The 25,611-nt window shown below is 37.3% G+C and overlaps 1 protein-coding gene across 1 annotated transcript; it reads left to right on the forward strand.

Annotated features, from left to right (window-relative positions):
- Positions 1-3,863: 3,863 nt before the first annotated feature.
- nau (myogenic-determination protein nautilus) lies at positions 3,864-24,151 on the forward strand. Its single transcript, XM_028302841.1, has 4 exons — positions 3,864-4,201; positions 17,261-17,392; positions 23,415-23,517; positions 23,981-24,151. The coding sequence occupies exons 1-4, from the start codon at positions 3,923-3,925 to the stop codon at positions 24,064-24,066; spliced, it is 600 nt and encodes a 199-aa protein (XP_028158642.1). The 5' UTR covers positions 3,864-3,922; the 3' UTR covers positions 24,067-24,151.
- Positions 24,152-25,611: the final 1,460 nt, after the last annotated feature.

Consider the following 25,611-nt stretch of genomic DNA (forward strand, 5'->3'; position numbering starts at 1 on the left):
CACACCAAAGTCAAATATTTTATTCAATAGGACTTAGGCCTTTTCCAGGGCGTTATACACGTCCTAAATATAGCTTGCCCTACCACCACTTCGGGACAACTTATGGGCTGGTGCTAAGAGCAATGAAAAATGTTGCGAAAACGGGAAAATTATTCAAACGATTTTCATCCACACAATCTGCATCAAATAATTTGTGACACCCAAAGTGGACAAAAAGTTGACAACACAACCTTATTCCAATTGTAACAAAGACGTGTTGCGAACTTTTTGGTTACTTTGGGTGTCACGAACTATTTGACGCTGACTGTACGTAGTCGCGGGCACGGCACGTATTTTGTATGCGACACAGGACACAAAATTGTCTACTCACTACTGTATACGTTTGCGAACAGCTTATAAGAAACTAGCTTTCCGCCCGCGGCTTCGCCCGCGTGGAATTTTGTCTGTCACAGAAAAACTTTATCGCGCGCGTTCCTGTTTCAAAAACCGGGATAAAACTATCCTATGTCCTTTCCCGAGACTCAAACTATCTCTACGCCAAATTTCATCCAGATCGGTTCAGTGGTTTAGGCGTGAAAGCAAGACAGACAGAGTTACTTTCGCATTTATAATATTAAGTATAGATTCTCAATAAATATTTGTATGCAATTTAGTGAAATCTTTACTTACTTTATTATTTCACTCTTAAAATACGAGTTTGGTTCATAATGTTTCTGATGTTCGTAATGTAACTTGATAGATTTGACCCAAATCTCTCCCCTTAAGCTATGAGACCAAAAGTTGTAGTTTATCTGGCAGATAAGTTCCTGATAGGTTATCAGGGACTTTGTTAAAACAGACCCTTGTTTCATAATTAGCTATGACCTAAACAAATGCATAGAAATTATTTAAATTGCAGTTTCTGTTCGTATTTTTTAAATAAGTTGTTTTAAGCTTTTGACTGAAAACGAATTTAATGCGAACTTTTCAAAATCTAGCCAAAACTGCGGTCAAAACATAGCTTAATAATAATGTATCCTTTCTCAGCTAAATTAAACAAGTAAATTATCTTAAATGTTTTACGAAATTCAGTTAAGTCAAGTGCTTATTAAAAAATGTAGGTAAAACTTTTCAAAATCTTATTAGTCAAAACAGACAAATCCTCGGTCCAAAACATAACTAATAAAAAAAACTTGTAATACATATTTTGTCATTTCTCAGTTAAAATAACGTAAATGAATTACGAAATGCAGTTAAGCTAAGTACGTTTACGTCATAGACTCAATTTGGTGACCTGTAAACTGTATATCTTCTATGACCTGGATCTACAGACTACCACTTAGTAGGTAAATGTCATCTTAAACCGAATTAGGTCATAGTTAATTCGATTTCAAGATTTTATCTACCTTTAAACTTTGTATTTATGTTTCTCTTTGAAGAAAATGCTTCAAAAATGTGATTTTATTTCAGAATTCTTTCAAAAAAGGTAAAAAAAAACTATTTGCAATAAAACCTCTTTGCAAAAAATTATGACATAAAGATTAAAAATAAAAAAATGACTTTTAAGAAACAAAAAACAAATGAGGTGCGAAAATAGAATAGAATTAAAACAGTTCAAAAATGACCACGAAAAATCGTTACCCACCTTCAACATAGCTTTTTGTCGCTCGTATAGCGTTTATTATAACTGCACTGTGGTTTTTTCTTCGTGCACATGTGTTGTTGGTTAATTTTCACTGAATTTTCTTTGGTATTTTGATATTTGTTTTGCAGGATTGTGTTTTATTGTTAATTTAACAGCGCAAGTGTCCTTGCTTCGCGGATCACACCCCAGTCATCGGGAGAGATGTTGTGTAGGGGACTATGGGAGGTGTGGAGAGGCGATGGAGATGTTATTTTTTTGGTGAACATTTTAGTTTAGTATGCATTTAGTGCTGTTAATAATGGAGTATTAACTGGATTTTTAGGTTAATATCAATGATTCAAAGTTGGTGTCACCAAAAAAGCACTACCTATTTAAGTCCAATAAAATAGGTATTTGAATGGCACGTAAACAACTAAGTAAGTAAACACCTTTAGGTTATAGTAACTCTACTAAATGTAGAGGTTTGTGTGCGAAATTCTCTATCAAACTAGGTCTAATTTAACTTCAGGAAACTTTAGTCATTAAAAACATGATTGGTTGCATTGATAATATGCACACCCTCACAAATTGTCACACATACGAGTATGTAGGCCCAGTTTCTAGTTTTGGCTTGAGCGTGCTCATCTTCCAAATTCATCTTTGAGTAGAAGATGAGCCAAATGAAGCTGGAAATCTCAATTCAAAGACCGGGCTATAGATACTCAAATTTAAAAAAAAATGAGCATATTGAAAACCTACCTACACTACCAAAGTCATTGAGGGAGGCCTATGTTTAGCAGTGGACGTCCAGTGGCTGAAATGATGATGATAATATAATGTTTTTTATTATATTACAAATACTTTTAAATAATAAGCTACTCCACACCCGCTTCTGTGCGGCCCCAGCATCCGCCTTCACCGCGCGTGCGCTAGGGATCGGCGCGCGCTTGCTACCTCCATGGAGTCGTTTGACAGATTCCTATATTGCTTTTTTTATTTGGAATGCAAAAGAATAGAACGCTTTCAGCTTGGCGAAAAAAAAAACTATGTAAACTATGTTTTTTTTCTTAAATTATTTTATTGAATTGTAGTTACACCTTTTAAATAATTTAATAAAAAGGTGTGAATAGCGGTAAGGGTTGCAATTTGCAATATTTTACTGTCCCTGAAAAAAACTTGATTTAATAATGTGGTTTAAAATTTCAAAAACTGATAGAGCTCAGTTCAGTAGAAATAGCATTTAGAAGCCTGAAAATATTATGTTGTAGCGCATTTTCTTTAATCTGTAGCTCTAATAATTAGTATAGTAATCTTAAAGATTTTTTGTATATTTTTTCGCAACTTATGTTATATTTTTGCAAATTTATTACTAAACATATTATCTGGTTTATATTTAGCTAAGTGCTAATAAAAGCCTTTTTGTAGTACCTAGTTTAAGATATCTTTTACAGACAAAAAAAATGTTGTGCTTTACACGATTTAACAACTTTTTGGCACAACTCCTTTCCAACTGCCATTATTCATCTTGACTTTGTATAACAATAGTTGAATCATTCGCAAAATATCCGGAAGCAATCCCTAACCTGAAATAAAAATACCAAAGTGCACTCATATTTCCTTTAAAAATGGCGACCGCTTCAAAAAAAGACTTTGAAATTATTAACACGTTAAAATCTTTAAACCAGCTATATTTTATGGCCACTAGCAGGCGACATTAAAAATCGATACACCAACCGAAAATGAGCGCCGAATAAAAACGTCCGAGGGCTTTCAACGCAACAAATTTAAAGGAAAAATATTGCCGGCATCAATTTCAATCCAAACACCAATAAATTGGCGTCTCTCAACGCAAGCTGAGCTAGACAGTGTATTAATAGCAGTACATATTTTCTGAAATCTCACCCTCAAGCAGTGTCGTCTGTGCCGCGCCGCGCGGCGCCTGAAAAAAGTTGTGCGCGCGCGTGACACCTGTCAAAATTGGCGGGAACCGCCATTTTCGTGCGGAATTGGCGCGAGACGCCATGTTTGGATTTGAAAAAAGTTTTTATTAAAATGTGCCATTGAAAAATAGTGCTACTAAAAGTGTATGAATAAAACGTACGTGTTAAAATAAGTGTGAGTTTTAACCTGTGATTAGTGTGGTAAATTACAGAAATACGAAAATACTGCTTGTGTTTTTATTACAACATTTTAGTAAAACACATTTTCAAAAGTGAATTTAACTAACCGGCCATTACAAAGTTTTTTGGAAATAATCTGCAGTTATTGTATCTAATAGTTTTTAATTAATAAATCCAAAATAGTATTTTAAACTCCATAATGAGCTACAGCGCAATTTACGAGAACTACGCGAGTAATTTCAAAGAGTTTGAATTCGAGAAAACGGACCGCGACAAGTCCGAGTGTTGTCAGGTGAAAAATGAAAGTAAACCTGCGGAAATCCAAGAGGGCGGCGAGGAGAAGGAGCCTCATGTGGAGCATGTGCTGGGGCCTAGCAGGCGATGCTTGGCCTGGGCCTGTAAGGCCTGCAAGAGAAAGACTGCAGCGGTTGACAGAAGAAAAGCAGCCACTTTGAGAGAGAGACGACGGTTAAGAAAAGTTAGTGTCAATTTGTAAGGATTTTCAACTTAAACTAGCACCTCGAGTTTTATTAATTAAATTAAAAATTGTTTATTGTCAAAAAGTTTTACACAATATTTGTGCCGAGGCTTCCCAGTAAGTAATCGGAGATACTTGTGTTGGGAATATCTCGCATCTTTCCAAACGGTAAACAAAATTACATCCCATTTTGCAAAATACAATTTGTAGAGGTACAAAAGAGTGAGTGTTGTAATTATGATATGTAAATGCATGCGAGTGTGTGTGTGTGTGCGTGAGTTTAGAAATATCGTTCAAATTCAAATTTATTTATTTCACAGAAATACATAGAAATACGTTTCCCTTATGTGGGAAAAGAACCCGCGACCTTTCGTTTGCTGGTGACTGCTCTGACCGTTAAACAAAAAGTTTAGTGTCATAATCTTTTCAGTCAAGATTATTATGAAAAATCTCAATCTCTCATTTTACTTACACAAAAAAACCGTACTAATTGTTATAAATGCGAAAGTAACTCTGTCTGTGTCCTCTTTCACGCCTAAACCACTGAACCGATTTTGATGAAAAGTATAGAGATAGTTTGAGTCCCGGGAAAGGACATAGGATAGTTTTTATCCCGGTTTATGAAAAAAAAATATCTCACGGGCGAAGCCGCAGGCGGAAAGTAAGTCTTTTTAAAACGGAGTTGAGCACTAAACACAGAATTTTCTAAAATTCAAAGGTTAATACGGGATTGCAACTTAGTATAGAGGATACCGAGGAAAGTTGTGGCACTTGTGGCATTGTCGATTTTTGGAAGAGCTCTCACATATTTTGGTAGTTCCAAAAAATCGACAATAATAAATAAATAAAAATAAATATCCTTGGACATTTTACACTGCGCTTCTAATCCCAAACTAAGCAAAGCTTGTACTATGGGTACTAGACAACGGATATAAACATACTTATATACTTTTTTTTTTGTAAATACATGCATATTATACATAGAAAACACCCAGTCCAATACAAACAAATATGTTCATGCACACAAATGTTTGTACTGTGCCAGAATCGAACCCGCTACCTCCGGAATAGTAGTCCGTTTCGAACCACTACACCAAACGGCCGACAATGTCAAACTCTCCTCTGAAATCCCTCACCTCTGTATCTCTTATGGAGGGCAAGAGCTAGTAAATAGCAATTTACATAAAATACGATCCTTAGCAATTTAAAACATCATCACAACATATATTTTCTTGATCTTCAAGTAACTAGCCTAGTTATATTTCTACTTAAATTACACATAATTATCTTCTGGTTAATTTCATCGCATATTGCATACACCCTGTACCTATAGCTTACCTAAATTTATGTAATCTTTACTTAGAACGTCGCAACACGGTTCAAATTTAACTCTTTAATCTTCGCTCAACGTAGACTCCGTTTGTCACGGCTCACGGATTAAAAGATTTGTCGCAAGGAAGCCATTTCTATTTGAATCTGTTTAGTAATATAAAGCCATATTTACCGACAAACTGAGGGTATAAATAAGTGTCTTTAGTTAAACTACTACGTACGTAGATCAACGGTGGTAAGAGACTTGGGTGTTTATCTGGATGCAAAAATGCTAATGTCTGATCACATAGACAGGACTGCTAATAAAGCCTTCCAAAGCCTGGGCTTTGTCATGAGATCATGTAAGGCATTCTCCAGCGAGCATACCTTCAAAACTGTTTATTATGCTTACGTCCGCAGCGTTCTGGAGTACGCTAGTGCAATATGGTCTCCACAGTATGCTATACACAGGGATCGCTTGGAACGGATTCAAAAACTTTTTATTAAACACCTTAATTACCGTCTTCGTGAACCCACATTACCGACTTATAGTGACAACTGTAAACAGTATGGTTTACTGACCCTTGAGGATAGACGCAAATTGACTGATGCTTGCCTGTTGTACGACATAGTACGCGGTGGGGTGGACTGCCCTGAGCTTGTGGAAGGAGTATCGTACTGCGTTCCGGCCCCCCGATCGCGCCGCCAACCACGTCCTCTTTTCAATGTACCGCACTGCAAGACGAGATACGCGAGCAATGCACCGCTATCACGTTTGCCGCGAGTGTATAACCAGTACTTCAGCGAGATTGACCTATTTACATATAGCAAGGTAAAATTTAGGTTACAGGCCATTAAAGTGCTAAAAGATGCCTGATCAGTGGGTGGGCCAAACACACACACACACACACACACACACGAGCACACAAGGAGCATAATGTGTATATGTTTTGTGTTTCATTTAATGTTTTAGTGTCAGCATAATTTATTTTATTATTTTTATTTATAGTTATGTGGTTATGTGGTTATCTAAACGATTCGACATTTCCAACTCAATATGATATTCTGTGGAAATCTGTAATTAGCTGTAAGTTTTATTCAATACTAATGTATAATATTACCATAATGTATCGCCGTTGATTTCCCAAATAAATAAATAAATAAAATAAATCGACAAAAACATCTATAGGAGATTTGTTGCTAAATAATATTGTCAGGCGCATCAATATAAATAACATTTTCGGCCGCGAACACTTTACAGTTTTTTCGTGACTCAAGCAAAAACGAGATTTATTGTCGGGACGTGAACGTATGTTCTCTGTCTTCGTGGTGTGTCATCAATCTTAAGTAAAGGCTTTAATTAAATTTGCCGCCGACGTTACCTTTTATGGGATAAAGAACTGTGTGTACAGTCGCCAACAGACAAAATTTTAGTGGCAATATCGCTCTTAATACGACTACATAAGATGCTACAGTGTTAACTTGATGTGCTATCTGTACTTAATTGAAAGAGCATTGTCGTGTAAAGGGAGGTGATAAATCAAAGAACTGAAAATCGCGCGCGCTAGCTATTTTTAGGAACGTGATGCATTCTAGGTATAATACGTGTTTATTATGTAAAAATTACTTGTTGTTTTCATACGTGTAACTACAATAAATAATGTTGTCCCGTCATTTGCACTAATTGCAGTTGTCTAGCTAGGGGTACCTATACTTTGCAGTATTTCTATTATTACCATTGTGGGTCCTTCTTACCCATGAGAAAAAAGCTTTTCGTAAACTTATGCAAAAGCAACTCGTAATTCTTAACATTTCGCGTCCATTTACGATAAGTATTTTATTTTTTGGTAGAGACAGGGTAATAAGCAACTAAACTCTACTTAAAACAGAACACCAGACCAGTTAAGTAAGCATACAATTTCAGGAGTCTTTCAGCGTCTTGGCCAACTTTTAGCTTGGTCCACGGGCCAAGTCACCGGATTGAATTTTTAAATATTTTTTCTTTCGGCAACTGGGCCCACATTAAAATAAAATTCTAGAGTAGATTTTTGTTGATTTTTGTGTTTGTTTATTAACCCTAGAGCAGTCGCGCCTTTTCGTGAAACGTGAGTGCTCGCGTATGAGCATTTTGCCGCCCAAACTTAAAGTCCGGTTGTGTGTCAATTAACAGTTTAAAAATATGAAAATCAATTAAAAATGATAGAATAAAGCATATACTATTAGAAAATGACGTTTATTAAAGATTGTGGTTAAAATTTAAAGAAAAAAATATATTTTGGAAATGTTAGGAAATATTTATAGAAATCTTAGAAACACTATTGTTTTTACCTACATACATCATCAAATATTAAACTTATTAGCACACTTAAAGGTTTTCCTTACATATGACATGTGCTTCAACAAAACAGGCCTGTCACCATGTGCATTTAATGTGCGTTGCACAGTAAATTTGCACTACTATTGCACCCTTGGCACATCATCTTCAGATTCTGCCGCTGATTGTTCTATAACAGTATTGTAATGACTATGTTTACTTTCTTTATAACTTTAGTATACATTTTCCACTAATTTTAGTGCACCAGTTTCTTCGANCACACACACACACACACACACACACACACACACACAAACACACAAGGAGCATAATGTGTATATGTTTTGTGTTTCATTTAATGTTTTAGTGTCAGCATAATTTATTTTATTATTTTTAATTTGCATTTCCAACTCAATATGATATTCTGTGGAAATCTGTAATTAGCTGTAAGTTTTATTCAATACTAATGTATAATATTACCATAATGTATCGCCGTTGATTTCCCAAATAAATAAAATAAATAAATAAATAAACTAGAGATTTCTGTCACAGAAAATCTTAGGCTGGGTTGCACCATCTTATTTTAACTATAACGAACGTCTAAAATCTGTCAAACTCCATACAAAAACACCGGTTATCGTTAAAGTTACGGTTAAAGTTATATTCCTGATTCCGAGCCTGATGATGAAGATCATCTCCAGGTACCTATTTCAAAATTAAAGATATAGATAAATGATAGACGCCCGTATTCACAATGCTTGCTTACTTATTTGAAGCAGCAAATCGAACGCACATCGTTGAATAGAGCTCTGTGATTGGTTCGTGTGTCACCCTATGCGTCCACGCCTATTGTGAGACCTCATAGTAATGTTTGTGAATACGGGCGTTAGTGTTTTGAAGGTTCATCTATTAGGTACCTACTCTTACCGTCCAAAAACACTTAATTTCACCTGCCAAAGCATCCTTTGAACCATTTAAACATTTGACACACGTCTTCCATTAACATTTCTATTACTGGCACAGAATAAATCGACTGAGCGACATGTATTCTGATTGCGTTTAAAGTGCTGCCCCCTGGAGGACGCCTGTCGTAACAAATTAGGGAGTTAATTGAGGTTTTAAATCTGGAAACGTGACACAAACTGTTTCTTTCTTCTTTAGAGAATCTTTTGTGTAGCTCAAATGTATTAGAAACAGCGTCAAATAGTTCGTGTCACCCAAAGTAGGTAGCCAAAAAGTTCGCAACACGTCTTTGTTACAATGAGGGTTTTCGCGAATGAAAAATCCGCCAGATGGCAATACATAGACGCGAGGTCCAAATGCTGCATGATTGGTTATTTTTGACATGACATTGACAGATATTTCAAAATCCACCAATCACGCAGCAGTCAGACCCCACATCCACGTCCAACGCCATCTAGCGGATCTTTCATTCGCGAAAACCCTCATTGGAAAAAGGTTGTGTTATCTACTTTTTGGTCGCTTTGGGTGACACGAAATATTTGATGCTGACTGTACTAGTTTTTGTCCGTATGAAATTCAGTTTGTTACAGAAAGATTGAGTTACACATTAAAGTTGTTCATAAACCAATTAATTAATTGGTGTAGTAAACAATAATTATCCTGTAAAATTTCATCAAAATCGGTTCAGTCGTGTTTGCGTTAAAGAGTACAAAAGTAAAAGAGGGTAAAGCTCAAAATCGTTTCCACCTTCGGTATGATCATCATTTTTCATTAGGTAATGCAGGTCAAGAGCTGCCTCGTTGTGAACATACATTAATTTACTAAAGAGTTATGAATAAAAGAAACATTATTTAATATTTTAGTTGGATATTTATTAATATTTATTGGGAGTACCTAGGCTTTATTCTTTTTGTTTAAAATTATTTACTACTCTTTACTTTTATGTAATTTTCGTAATGTATTTTTAAGTGACCTCTATAGTAGCACAGAACAGAATTTTGTTTTCAAAGGGGTCACTTAAAAATTAGGGATTGGTGGTGAAAACAGGAATTATCACCCTTTATCTACTCTTCTTAATTTGTGTATTTTTTAAGAACTCTTACGTGAATCGTAAAAAATTGTTAAACTTTAAAATACTAAAGTCTCTCTAAGTTTCTTCTTCACTTTCCCCAATTTATTAACAACAGTATCTCAGTACAAAAATACATCAAAAGCCCACCAATTAGTCTTACGAATAAAAGTCACAACATTTTATCAAAAGCCGCGACGCGCCGCATCGGTTCGGTTGGCGCAAACGGCGCGAAACTAATAAGCTGAATTTTGTAGCAGAGTTTGTTGTTCAATCTATACTAATAATATAAATGCGAAAGTAACTCTGTCTGTCTGTCTCGCTTTCACGCCTAAACCACTGAACTGATCATGATGAAAATTGACATAAAGATAATTTGAGTACCGGGAAAGAATATAGGATAGTTTTTATCTCGGTTTTTGAAACAGGGACGCGCGCAATAAAGTTTTTCTGTGACAGACAAAATTCCACGCGGGCGAAGCCGCGGGCAGAAAGCTAAGTTTTAGATATCTAAAAAGTTAAAAACAGACTGAGATGTTTGGATGGCCTGTGATTTTATCACCTGTATTCACAAACATTACTATGAGGTCTCACAGTGCGCGTGGACGCACAGGGTGACACATGAACCAATCACAGAGCTCTATAATAGATTAACCGCTGTGCGTTCGATTTGTCACTTCACTTAAGCAAGTATCGTTTGTGAATACGGACGTGTATTTGTTTAATACATTATATAGGACCTCATAAAGGTAACAGGAAGGCGCTGGACGCAGGCTACCATGGTCAATATGGAAGTCATTGGGGGAGGCCTATGTTCAGCAGTGGACGTCCTGTGGCTGAAATGATGATGATGAATAGAACAATTATTTTTAAATCATAAGTAGTCAATGTGTGACGTATTTAAAATCAAATCAAATACTTAAATCTTGAATTTTAATTAATTCAATTATTTTAGGAACAGAACGGTAGTTACCAATAAAACTAAGTATTTGAATTTGAAGGTTAATTTTGTTTGTACCTAGTGATGTCAGTTAAATATCGATAAAACCATAGTTTTATAACTGTAAACATCAAAAAGTTTACTTTATTACTCAAATTAAAGCTAATTGTCATTTCTAAAAGCCATCCAAACTTCTAAAGCCCATGCACACTCATCACATTAAGCGCGGATCATACACGCCCCTTGACAGATTTATAGCTCGTCCATCGCTAGTGATGAGGGTGTGGCAATATCGATAGTTGACATGCAAAAATGTCTGTTTAAGCTGCCATAATGAACAATTTATTTAGTTACTAGCTTTCCGCCCGCGGCTTCGCCCGCGTGGAATTTTGTCTGTCACAGAAAAAACTTTATCGCGGCGTCCCTGTTTCAAAAACCGGGATAAAACTATCCTATGTCCTTTCTCGGGACTGAAACTATATCTATGCCAAATTTCATCAAATCGGTTCAGTGGTTTAGGTGTGAAAGCGAGACAAACAGACAGACAGAGTTACTTTCGCATTTATAATATTAGTATAGAAGTATACAGGGTGTTAGGTAAATGGGTATATGAGCCGACACTAGCCCATGTTAGTATGGGCATATAAATAGTATGGTGAAGTCAGAAAATTGATATCTTCATTTTATTTATTTTAATTTTCATACAAATCGGATTTTATAAAATTAATTTTGTATGAAAATTAAAAAAATAAAATGATGATATCAAATTTCTGACTTCACCATACCATTTATATGCCCATGTTAACATGGGCTAGTGTCGGCTCATATACCCATTTACCTAACACCCTGTAGATCTAATATTTTTTGCACGGATACATTATCTACCAGTCAACCACAGGTCAAGCAAAGAAGGAGACTTTTTAGTCTTCTTCAAATGAATGGACGGTGTACAAAAATCTAGCAAGCTAAGTAGTAGTGATCTAGTGGTCAGCTATTAGAGCCGATGAAAAGTGGACGTCCACTACTGGACAAAGACTTTCCCAAGCAGGTGCTTCCCGCGACCCTCGCAAGATTATCGGTCCATCGAGTAAGAGGCACTATACGTCTTCCGGTCCGTGGTCGCCACTCGAGAACTTTTCTGCCGCAATGGCCATCAGTTCTACAATCTACGTGCCCCGCCCACTGCCACTTTTAAGTTCGCAAAATTCTAAGAGCTCTCGCGACTTTTTAAAATATCGATATATCGAGTTTCGATACTTTCCCGTCCCACGTCACATCCCTACCAATCTCCCTAATTTACTACACGACAAAATGGTACATGCGATTAAAAATAAAAATATGTCGCGCTGCTCAGAGGCAGTAAATTCGTTTTTATGTGAAATTAAGATGTCCGTAATATATTCACGTGTTTATTGACGTGTCACGGCTATTTTTGACGGTAGGCGGACTGTTTACAGGGACTGTCGGAAATGTTATTAATTTATGGAATTACTAGCTTTCCGCCCGCGGCTTCGTACGCGTGGATCCCGTTTTACCCCCTTAGTGGTGGAGTTTCATAAAAACCTTTCTTAGCGGATGCCTACGTCACAACATCTACCTGCATGCCAAATTTCAGCCCGATCCGTCCAGTGGTTTGGGCTGTGCGTTGATAGATCACTATGTCAGTCAGTCAGTCAGTCACCTGGTAAATTAGAGGGTCCTGCAGTGGAGACTAAACGACCTGATAATGATGAAAGTTTTAAAAAGTGTCCACTTCTCGTTTACGCCAGGCCTTAATCTTCGGAAGGCAACAAGGGTGACTGGTCACCCCACCAGTTCAAGTCTTCATACCTTTAGTTGCTGATTTTACAGGTTAACAGGTTGGTACTTCAGGTCACCCCAAAAACAGTGCAGTACAGAAATAGCTGTTTAATCATGTGTATTAAAATCTATAATAAAACACCCAAAGAATTTAGGACATTAAGCATTTGAAATTTTAAGAAACATTTGAGTAAATGGTTGCTATCACTGACACTTTACGATTTAAAAGAGTTCTTTGACTTGCTGTAGTTTTGTTCTTCTTTAGAATCGTCGCTAATATTGTGGTAACTTTTGCATGCTAATAATTTTAGCTAAACATGTATAATTCTCACTGTCTGTACCTAACAACTTTATATATACCATGTTTAATTGCAAATAAATGATTATATTATGATGTTGTATTCTGTCGTTTGGTCTATTCTCTAATTGGAGGGAGAGCTATCAGTCGCATGCGTGAACATATCGCGTTAGGCTCATGTTTTTGATATTATGACACTGCTGGGGTGCTATTTATTGTTGCTATTTACGTATACTTTATTTTTTCGTGTTGCTACCGTAAATGGTTGGTTTTGGAGTAAAAGTGGCTTTGTGTTCGGATGGTCAAATCGAAAAATACTTTCATGGATTTGCTGATGTCAATTCCTAACATAAACGCTGCTCAGATAATCATAAAATTTCCAAAATTTAAGACAATATCTCAGTTAAGTCGGAGGAGGAAGACTTTATTTCCAATGGCGAAAATTGTTACGACGATGACGTTCTACTAGCATAGTTTGAACAAAATCTGCTACTATGTAAGAACGGACATGTTTGGTCTTTGTGCCATGTTGGGAGACCGTATGAATGAGACACGGGTTGTAGTTAGTCTCTGCTATATGTCTGTTTATTAACGCGAACTGCGTGACTATTTATACGATATAGATTAAAGGTAATTGACGTCACAGCATCAGCACTATAGGTGATAAATGTGAACGTGATCAAGATAGGATATGAAGAGATTAAGTATTGTGCATACTGGCACAGTCTTCTTGGTTCCGTCACCTAGGAGTCAAACACCATGACGAAATATAGTAACTCTTGCGAGAGATGCGAGAATTATAGAACAATTACACATGGCATTCTAAATATGAACTAGGGACCTCCTGAGGGTGCACCTTCAGCAAAGTTACAGAAGCAGGCAAGGTGAGTGCTGTGTCAAAGAAAACTGGACAAAAAAGTTAAGACATCTCGTATAAAAAAATGTCAACTACCCTCATGCCCTGAACATCGCAAAGATATTTGCTTTAACTATGCTTAATGTTAAAAATCAATTTATTAAAAATATATAAACTATTAAATTAAAGCATTTTTACTTTTATAATGAAACAAAGTAATAGATCTTATCATTAATAACTTTGATTTTTCATTACAAGGCTATTTTACTTCAAATGGTATTTGTGGGGTGACTGGTCACCCTTGTTGTCATTTACGTATACAAAAAAAGTGTTGCCTGCGGAAGGTTAATCAGAATGGTTAATTCATTTTTCTTTGACTTTTAATTTATTACTTCAACTTGGTAGGTACTATGGGTTCATTAAATTGCTTAATAGTCGTGAAGCTATAAATTGTATAGCTACTAGCTTTCTACTTCCCATAAGATAATTGGGTCGGCTAGGCTTTTTAATGTTCCTTTTTAAGTTGGAACCAAATAAATGTTTTTCTTTCTTTCTTTCTTTTTAACTAGTTTTTGCTTGTGGCATTATCCATTTCAATTTTAGTATTTTTAGAAAGCCTAAAAAGTCCCCCAAAAGCATTTTCACGTACAATGTTGCCAAGACGAGTCTATAATAGTTAACATCGTGAAAAAGTTATCACATGTCATAAATGTAGAGTCAATTGAAGCTTCTATCTAACCTAAGTGAAAATAATAAATTAGATAGTAGATGAATGATTTCTTAGACCTTTGTCCAGCAGTGAACATCCTTTGACTGAAACGAACGAACTATTTTGACTCTAATTCCTTTCAAATCAACGTAGTTACAGTACAGATTCCAATTATAGGTAATATTATAGTAGATGTTATGGATATCATTCAGGTACGAATATACAGGGTGATCGACCAAAAAGTACTTATTGATTCTACTGCTCCTGTGTAGCCAAGCCAGGATCTACATGCAGCTTGACCGCCAATAAAAACCCGTTTGTCCTGGAGCAAAGTTAAACTGTCAATAGTTGCACGGTGCACCCGCAACGAAATTAATGTAATAATTTACATTTGATCAGTAGAATCAATCCTTTTTGTTCGACCACCCACCAATGGGTCACCCTGGTTTGTTTAGGTACAAAATACGCCACCCTGTATACCTGTAGGTAGGTTTATGTTTAGGTATAAGTAATTACTTGGCTGCAGAAATGCAGTCCCGTGCCAAACGTTGGTCGTTCTCAATGAGGGTACTTCATGCTTTTGAACGCGAATTATGTATGAAATCCTGCCTCTTTCGTATTGATTCGTAAATATCATTTCGTATTGGTTCGTTTAAATGGTGTTGTTCCGGGTTCACTTCTCGGCTAGGTCAAACGGTATTAATATTAACTAAAAAGATCAGTTGTGATTTTTCTTCAGGGCATTTTTAGTATTAAGAGTCGCATTGGTCGCATCTCGAACTAAATTATAAATAACTTGAAAAAATCGAATTTCCTAAGGTGGGAATTTACCTATTTTTTCCTAAAAAAAAGTTTATAAGCATCTCTTATTGTAGCCTTTGCACAAACGCTATCTAAAACGAGAATACGATCGTCCCTTGTGGTTTCCGAATCCATCAAAATACGGTCTAGAAAAGTAACTAGAGAAATGGGCTGGGTACTTCTCATTTACACTCAAATTTGATGGTCACACAATAATAGTTCATAAACGGTATAAGTTAGAACAATAACTTTGAATTCAGGTGATAACATATCTATTTAGCTACATACAAAACAAATTTTATCGTAATAGAAGCAAAAATAATACGAAAACATCACATGAAACGATACAAAACGGGGTAATTTTTCGCGTTCTCATCGTGTCACACCTTCGGTTGCAATGAAACATTTGGTTACTGCGTTCACAATTTTCATTCAATTTGTGTGTAACATATACTAAAATCATTGTAATTAAATATACTTTCCACACAATAGTCAAAAAAATATCTTCTTATAATTATTTCGAATTGAGGAAGGAAAATACGTTGGTCACACGATTTTAGGTACCTAAAATTTTGAGTAATCATACAAGATTGCCGTTAAACCGAACACCATCAACCAATCACTGTGTTCTATTCGGTTAACGTCAGTCGCGCTCCTGCCATTGCCGAGGTGAGATAAGTCGATCGTCGCTCCGGGAAAAAAATACGTAACTTTTTGTGATTATCCATAGACATTCCGTCGCTTGCTTGATCAATATTTTCTACCTCTAAAATTTAAACAATTTAATTGAAACTTAGGCCATTGAAAACTTAACATGTTAGACTTATTTGTGTAGTATTCGACTTGAACCGTTAAACTCAAATTTAGGGATAATGAATAAAAAACTAAAATTTTCGTCACCTTCGTGGCATCACCTTCGTGGTGTTTTATACACGAATGTGATTTTAGGCCACGAAAGTGATTTCTTGCTTTGGTTTATTTTAAAATATAATGACTGGTGTTTAAGTTTTTACAATATTTTAATAACGAATAAATTATACGTGTTAAGTAGAGTTCAGTACATCAATAAAAAAATAAGGGCCTCGTATTTTTTTTGTCTGTCTGTCTGTATGACTGTATGTATGTCTGTATATGTGACTGTGTATCTGTTTGTAAGATAAATTTAATCTGAAGTTTGAGTTAAAAGTTGTACAACAAAAATACAAGGCCATCTGGCCTCAATAAATAAACATATTTTTTGTTGAGGGACTGATAAGTTAAGAGTTCTTTTTTATTGAGGTACTGATAATCCTTTTTTTTGCTTCTTTAGGATTTCAGAATACCACCAGTATCACCCTTAAAACCAATTGCGTAGAATCTTGTAACTTAGTAGGTGACGTCATCGGTAAAATTTTATCTTGTATTTAACTACCTACCTATTTATACATATTATGTTATTGCCATTTATCTATGAAAATAAGACAAAATATAAGTTTTATAAATACTTAAGAGTCATTTACAGTAGTAAAGTTTGAAATAATTATTGCTGTGAAGTACAGAATCACTTTCGTGGCATCAAAAAATTCAAAACGTTAAAGCTTCCAAACCAGACTCACTATTTGACTGATTTACTGAGAATACACTCTTCACATCAAGCGCTACAATTTTTGTTTACAAAAAGTTGAAATAAGTTAAAAATAAAATTTGCCACGAAGGTGACGATGAGAACCGTGGCGATGAGAAATACCCGGCTATGACGGAGACGGATCTAGTGCGTAAACTACCATAAAATTTACACGTGACATTGACACCGAATGCATGGTTCATGGGCACTTTTCTATGGCATAGGCTTGTTCGATACGTCTTAGGCCCGGCTACCTCCGTTGTCAGTGTGAAGTGCTGATTTTAGGACACCCTGTATAGTTCTAACTACTCCGAACCGTATTTTCACGTAGTACAAACGCTCTTAAACTTTGAGAAAAAGAAGTCTGTTAATAAAGCGCAACGTTGTTTCATCAGGTAAACGCTGCGTTTGAAGAACTGCGTGTGAGAGCCCGCGCGGGCAGCGGGCGACTGCCCAAGCTGGAGATACTGAGAGCTGCGATACAACACATTGAGAGACTTCAAGCGGCGCTACGAGCGGCTGCCGTGGTAAGTAATTTTTTTTTGATACTTTTGAAAGGCATTAAGGCGGTTAGCACACTGCGCCGCGCTCCGCCGCGGTACGCGGGACGACAGATTTAATCATTGTATGCAAGTACCTCAGTGTGTATAGAAAACACGCGCGGCACAACACACTGACAACGCGTCTGCGCGCGGGATTTTTTATATGGAATCACGCGCTCCGCGGCGGAGCGCGGCGCAGTGTGATAACCGCCTTATATACCTAAAGCGTGATCGAATCAGAAATGAGGAGATCCGCAGGAGAATCAAAGTGACAGACATAGCCCGCAGAATCGCTCAAATCAAGTGACAATGGGCGGGGCTCATAGCTCGCAGAGCTGATGGCTGCTGGGGCAGAAAAGTTCTCGACCACGAGCCGGAAGACGTAGTGTGGCCTGCCTGGATGCGAGCGACGCAGGACCGGTCTTTGTGGAAATCCTTGGGGCCTCTGTCCAGCAATGGACGTCATTCGGCTGAAACGAACGAACGAACTAACTCTTTAAAAGCACTTTTACACGTCCCAGTATCATTTTAACTCTACCACTGCTTCAGGACAATAAATGGGCCAGTGCTGAGAAGAAGCAGCGCAAGAAACTCAGTCACTAGTCAGTGTATTTTTCAAGGTTTTACAAATCCTTAAAATATTATGTAATACTACAAGCTAGAGATACAAAGGGCTGCGACAACACATAGAGAGGCTGCAGGCCGCATCCGCTCCCATGGACCAGCTTTAAGGGCCTGGGGAAGAGAGGGCTCATTCTAGGCTTCGGAGGACACCGTTGGGTGTTTGTCCCCATCGGCCAGTGCACAAAATCTCCAATCTACTTAGGCCCAGAACAGACGGTGAAACGCAACTGCAACTTTGTGATGATTCTGATGAATGAAACTGAAACTGAAAGTTTCAAACTGGTCGCGTCATGTGTGGTCTCTCAACGGACGCTATGGCAGAAACTTAGATGCAACTCAAAAGTAACTTAGCAGTTGCAGTTTCGTTGCAGTTGCGTTTCACCGTCTGTTCTGACTTCTGGGCCTTACTGTAAGGTGCATCAATAAATATACATATAGTCAAGAATCAAGAGGACATCGAGCTGAATCTTTGCAAAATTGTACCTACTATAGTCTCGTCCGGGAGCACGTAGAATTTTGTCCAATGACCCCAAGCTACCCATCCTTATCTCTTGCTCGTAATTATGTTGCTGTCGCGACTGTGGGACGGGCGCCCGCAGTGAGTGTGCGAGCGTGACAGCAACATAATTACGCGCGAGCGATAAGGATGGGTAGCTTGGGGTCATTGGACAAAATTCTACGTGATCCCGGACCAGACTATACCATGTAATTTTGAAACAAAAATATTAGCTCTTGACTGTACCAAGACAGTCCATTCAAACAAATAAACAACTAAGTAGCCCGTGCTTCATATGGGTGAATTTCAACAAGTGCATATTTTTGCCTAATTTTGGTGGAAATTGTTATTTGTGTATTTTTATTCTTTAATTACAGATCAAATTTATTGGAAACTTATACTGTTTCTAAAATGATTAAGACATTAAATTTTGTCCAGTAGTTTTTTAGATTTTCTTTACACCAAAATTAAGAGAACACCAAAATTTATATTAAAGCACCAAAATTAGAAAATATGCTGTCAGTCGGTCATATCTTAGTGCCAAGCTCAAGAAATGGTTTTAAATTTACCAGCACCGACTCCAAAAATATTAATCATGGTATATTGTCCTAATAAATAAATAACGACGTACTTATTTTCTACTTTTAAGTGATTGTTGGCGTCGGTTTTAATTTTTTTGTTAAAATTATTTTTTTTCATGCTTTTTAGTTGATTAGTCCTTGTTATTGTCACTGAAGAGGGACAGTACCTATGTTTAATGTGATTAAGACTATAATTTTCCATTTTGTAATGGAAAATTATAGTCTTAATCACAATCCAAGTGTAAATAATCTTCCTAGCAAAATACAGGCTCCCTACTTTAAATATCGGCAACTAAAAAGTATCAATGTATCATGTGTCAATGTATGTATCAACAAATGAGTATTGAGTATCATCTAACTCCTAACTTATGTTGTTTGACCTTTCATCATCAGCTCATCTTAAATACCTGAAATAATACAACTGTATGTACATACCTACCTAAAATATTTAAAGAATTATCCTCCAACTCCTAAGCGTTAAGGAGTTTTACCTTCCATCATCACCTCATCAACATTAGATGATGACTACTTGAATAACTTTAGAAAACGTATTGCATTCCTACAAAATTTGAGGTTTACTCTCGATTTCCCTAGGATCCCATCATCAGATCCTGACTTGGTGACAATGGGACCACCACATAAGTGTACCCTATAGAACAAAAAAAGAATTTTGAAAATCGGTTCACAATTGACGGAGTTAAGTCGGTTAAAAATGCTTTGGTGCACCACCAAAAACACCAAAATTGACTCACCAAAATTAGATTCTCGTTGAAAAAGCTAAATTATATGAAATCTGTTTTAAATATAACAATAACATTTTAACACATGGTATGAAAACAGTTCCTTTACATTATACGAGGAATTCAACTAAAAAGAATAGCTTAGAAATCTTATACAAAAAGACACCAAAATTGCAGAATTGTTGTCCGTTTAAAAAAAAACAACACATTTACGTTTTTGGCGGGAAGACGCAGAGGTCTTGCACCCGTCTGCCGTCACTGCTCGCGGGGGCGGTACTAAACCTAACGAATGATGGGAGTGTTTAAATCCTGTTTGATCTTTAAAGAAACTGACGAGCTATTTCATTATTGACACCAAAATCATAAATTTTTCGCGGACAAAACTTAAGGACGTGACTTAATCACAGTTATTTGGGAAACTTGCTTAATTTGGTAATCTTAGATAATAGATAGATTGTATAATCCAAAAATATACTTTTTCCCTAAGTTCTGTTTTGATCTTCAGCTAAAAAAATACATATTGTAAGAAATTAAGGATGTGGACACTGCACCAAAATTAGAAACGCTTAGTTCAATTATTTTTTGTCGAATTTGTAAAAGAAAATACTCATTAATAATGTTGTCCTCAAAATGGAACCTCTGTATATTTTCGTGTAAAAAAAATCAAAGTTCTATGTCATAAAAAACATATGATTTTCAGCTACGCCGCTCAAAAAATGTGTTTGGGAAATTGACCCATATCTCATGTCGTTTTGCTTGTGACACTCTTGCGCAGGACACGTGTGCATTTAATTTTAAACTCTAATCCGTTGAGTTAAGGCGGTGCTATTTTCAGCGGTGTCACGGTGCACCCTCGATCTGAGATTCGTCCTTTTATTTGTAAGGGCAGAATCAATGCGTCGCTGGGAGCGTATCTCTTAAATCATCTTTGCTGAAAACATAACCCTCCTTCTGACGCAGCTGGGTAAAAAATAAGAAAATTTTCTCCACAATGTAACATAAAGGTAGCGGGAAGGCGCTGGATGCAGGCCGCCACCAACCGGCCATTGTGGAAATCATTGGGGGAGGCCTATGTTCAGCCATAGACGTCCTGTGGCTGAAAATGATGATGATGATGATGATCCACAATGTGGAATCTCAAGACCTGCAGTTCAACGTTAGGCTGAAGGTGGAAGCGCATTCACCGGAATCGATAACCAACCACAGAGGAAGGCTATCTTACCTCCAACTGCTGGAACGCACAATGTTGAGAACATTGTACCTATTCAATGCACAAATTCGGCAGTAAGAAGATAGCCAGTGCCTCTGTGAGTGAAGCTTCCACCTTCGGTCTGATCATCACTTTAGATCTGGTGAGATTCAGGCCAAGCTTCTCCGTTGTGGGTAAAAATACTTAGCCATTCCTTTGATGTCTCCTCCAAAGACTTCCACAACAACTAGCGCCAGCCCGCATCCAGGTGCTTCCCGGGATCTTTACTAGATCGTCGGTCCAACGAGTGGGAGGCCTGCCTTACACTACTTCTTCATGATCGCCCCTCCTTTAAGTTTTATTTACTTAACCCATCTTTCTTAACCATCAAACCAAAATGACCTGATGATGAATGTCTGAAGGTCTTTGGACATGGGCAAACCCGGTTATTGTACCAGAAGGGGGCCTGGTCCAGGATAGGGAAAACATAGATATTTTTTTAGTCAGTACCCCCCTACTACAGACAGACCCTAAAGGATGCTGCTTCCCCTGCCCCCTTCGACTGTATAGTTCGTTTCATCCATGAAGACGCGCCCCACCAATGTTTGGTCTCGGTCGCGCGGGGTGCGGGGAGTTTGATCCGAGCAATCTGAGGGTCATTATTGTAGTGTGCGTGTGCACTCATGGATAATTTAGCGTGTAGGTACCGATAACACTCAAACATTAGCGGAAGAATGGTGGGGCGCGTCTTCGTGGATGAAACGATCTATACGCTACGCCCATGCCCTGAAGTCTTACTGTAAGACTGTGGACTTTTGTCCAGTTTTATCTGTTTTCAGACTCCATCTATCCCGATTCAATGATAAAACTCCCATTTCTTGTTTTTCTATAACTTTGTCACAGTCGGCGCGATCTTGTAGCGATGTAAAACCACCATTAATTCATGTCCACAGATTATTTATTCGAGCACGTGCACGTTGGAAATAGAATGGGCAGGGATGCCACTTATTATTAAATCTGTGATTAGATTAAAGATAAGTTAATTTTAATAATGATTTTTGGATTTTAAAGCATGGAATAACGGTCTGCCTCAGTTGGAACTTTGAAACCGACTACCTACCCTTCACATTACTTCGCTCAGAGTTTCTCCAATTCATATATGTTTTACATAATTTTCTTATCCACATGTGTGTGTAACACACGTATTCACAAACGATACTTGCTTATGTGAAGCAGCAACGCTATGCGAAATCGAACAAACAGCGTTGAGTATAGCTCTGTGATTGGTTCGTGTGTGTCACTCCGCAACTCAAGTATTGTCTATGAATAGGTTTTTAGGACCCTGTGCGTCCACGCACACTGTGAGACCTCATAGTAATGTTTGTGAATACGGCTGTAAGATACTCACATGTCAGTTTGCACTGGTGGGAATAGTTCCGTATAACACCCATTACAATAAAAATATAATAGTCTAAAAAACTAAAAACACGCTTTTAATTAATGCCCTGCCGTTTCGTTTAGAAGTCCAAAACAAAACGGCCACTATGGCCACCTTCCAGTCCCATCATCAGACCAGCTCGATGGTACCATAATCTTGTATTGTCATCTAATCTACACATACTCTCTCAACGAACTAGAATACTAGAATAGTATGGAGTTTGGACATTCAAAATAACAATTTTACAATGTGGCAGCCCTGTCGCCGCGAAATCCGCCTGTATTAATCTAATGCGCGCGCGCTTCGCGGTAGGCGCTCGGAAATACCGCTCTATTGGCCATCGCGCATCAATGTGCTCGGTTTGGCCTTTTGCTTATGGGATTGTCTTTTTATTGTAAATTATTACAACTTACAAAAAGACTAGAGAAAGAATCGTTTTGTTCGACTACTTCAGCTCGGTTAACACGGCTACTTTTTAAGGCGACACCTACGCAACTACAAGACTGCTAAAATCATAAACCTTTTGGCTTCACCGTAGCTGGGTAAAACAGGATAAATGTACTACCTATTGTACCCAATGAGGCTTCTGATTCTGTAATCATAAGAGCTGGTTGAGTTTCTTGTGTCACTTTTCAGCGCCAGCCGACATGAAGGCCAAATCCTCCATTTGCAAAAAAAATTGAGAAATTCGCTCCTGCAGTGGGGACTTTTTTTGTTGAGCCTTAGCTTACCTTTTAGGGTTAATGCTGGAGGCCAAATAAATAATCTGATGATGATGAACATTATTTCCTGTAATTCCCAGCCCAGCATCTATCAGACTAAGTTTCTTAGGACTGAAACTTGAAGGGCTTGAAAAAGACCTACAAATTAAAAAAGAAATTGAATTTCATAATGTAGACCTACCTATCATTCAGGTGATCATTTAGCTTGTTGTTGTAGTTGGAGTCTGAAAGCTGTAAGGGGTACATGGACACCCCAGTCGCGGCCACGAGAAGCGACGTGCGCGACCCCAAAATGGAGAAAGAGAAACCCTTTCTGAACAGTAAGTAAATTGGGTCATTCCTGTTTTTTTAACACTAAGCGTAGGGCATACCATCGACTTTTAGTTGGCCGATAGTTGGGCCCGATTTCTATTTGTATGAAGAATCGGTCGATACCAAATGGGTGTTACCTAATGTGCGCACTTTCATTCGTCTCCATACTGATTTTCAACAGCCCGACTCAACTATCGGCCAACTAAAAGTCGGTGGTCTGTACCTAGGCTAAAAAGCGACAATAGCTGAACGCTGAAGGCGTCGGACTCACAGAACATAGAAAGAGGTTTCAGTTCTGTAATTTTATAGCAATCGAGTGGCGACCACTGGCTGAAAACCTTAATGTAGACAGTCCATCCATTCGGTGGACCCACTATCTAGTGAAGATACCGGTCGTTATGGAAATCCTTGGGCGAGGCCTTTGTCCAGCAGCGTCTTATAATTGAAAGTAACTTTAAACCTTTGTTTCAGATGAAGTCAGTGGTTGTGGAGTAAACAGCCTAGCAAGATTACGGTGTATCGTCCAAGCTCTATCAGTGAAAGACAATGCTCTATGACATTAATTGAATGTAATTAGTATTTATCAATGAAATGGCCTTCTTCAATGTCTGTAGCAAAAAAGTTGAAATGGGACTTTAAAACGGCTGAAGAAAACAAAGTATTTTCTTACTATACTCGTAGTCTGATCTGTGAGCACGTAGAATTTTGTCCAATGACCCCAAGCTACCCATCTTTATCGCTCGCGCGTAATTATGTCGTCGCACAGTCGCAACAGCAATATAATTACGCGCGAGCGATAAGGATGGGTAGCTTAGGGTCATTGGACAAAATTCTACGTGCTCACAGACCGGGCTTTTTTAGTTATTACTAACTATTGCTTAAAACCTTGTAAGAAGACTTTAGTTTTTCCTTTTTAAGAACTTCTTTCTTTCTAGTTTGCTTCTCTCGTAAGAGAAAGTAAATAAATGTTTACTAAAGTGCTCAAATCAATCTTTGCTCAATAATATTACTCAAATTTTGTGTAGCGGGTTCGAAATAAGGAGAAGAAATGTTGGTTTACTGATTTGTAACTGTAGATAAGGTGGTAAAATATTGTATTAAGTGTGTTTATTTTAAATAGATTAGGTATACTTATTTAACTACTTATGTGTACTTAATTTATTACAAACAGAAACATACCTATTAACGCATACACTTATTCATAAAAATACACCTTAAAAATAATAAAAACCCACCAAGTGTGAGTCGCAAAGGGTTCCGTACAGCGAATTTCGATACAGTACCCTAAATAAATAGTAACATAGCTAAAAAAAGTTGCAAACTTACTATATTAGAAAGATGTTCCTATAGTTTAATTATGTTAGAAAATGTGTAAATAAAAATAGGGAATAAATAAAAATAGTGAGTGAGGATACCGGAGGCCCAATTGGGGGGGAATGGGATTTAACCTTCGGCAGGCAACACTTTTTTTGTATACGTAAAAGGCAACAGGGGTGACCAGTCACCCCACAAATACAATCCCAACTAATATTATAAATGCGAAAGTAACTCTGTCTGTCTGTCTGTCTGTCTGTCTGTCTGTCTGTCTGTCTGTTACGCTTTCCCGCTTAAACCTCGCAACCGATTTTGATGAAATTTGGCATAGAGATAGTTTGAGTCCCGGGAAAGAACATAGGATAGTTTTTATCCCGGTTTTTGAAACAGGGACGCGCGCGATAAAGTTTTTCTGTGACAGACAAAATTCCACGCGGGCGAAGCCGCGGGCGGAAAGCTAGTTTTAAATAAAATAGCCTTGTAATGAAAAATCAAACTTATTAATGATAAGATCTATTACTTTGTTTCATTATAAAACTAAAAATGCTTTCATTTAACAGTTTATATATTTTTAATAAATTAATTTTAAACATTAGAGTCATTCGGGGTAACAGCACGCGGTGGGTAAAAGTACGCGGTGGTCCGATCTCCGACAGGGGTGGAGGATAGGGTGTCCCGAAATATCTTTTTTTATATTTTCGCTACACAAGACCCCTCAAAAGTTGCGTCATAAGATGTAGATTACCGTAAAAATAATTAAAAAAATATAAAATAATGTCTCAAGGGCT

This window comes from Ostrinia furnacalis, unplaced genomic scaffold (assembly GCF_004193835.3).
Source record: "Ostrinia furnacalis isolate ACB-3 unplaced genomic scaffold, ASM419383v2 OfSCF1161, whole genome shotgun sequence".
In the NCBI taxonomy this organism is placed as follows: domain Eukaryota; kingdom Metazoa; phylum Arthropoda; class Insecta; order Lepidoptera; family Crambidae; genus Ostrinia; species Ostrinia furnacalis.

Excerpts from the sequence above, each read along its gene's own strand:
- nau (XM_028302841.1), top strand. The coding sequence starts at position 3,923 with ATGAGCTACAGCGCAATTTACGAGAACTACGCGAGTAATTTCAAAGAG. Across the intron at positions 4,202-17,260 it reads AGAGACGACGGTTAAGAAAA|GTAAACGCTGCGTTTGAAGA; the intron begins GTTAGTGTCAAT and ends TTGTTTCATCAG. Across the intron at positions 23,518-23,980 it reads AGAGAAACCCTTTCTGAACA|ATGAAGTCAGTGGTTGTGGA; the intron begins GTAAGTAAATTG and ends CCTTTGTTTCAG.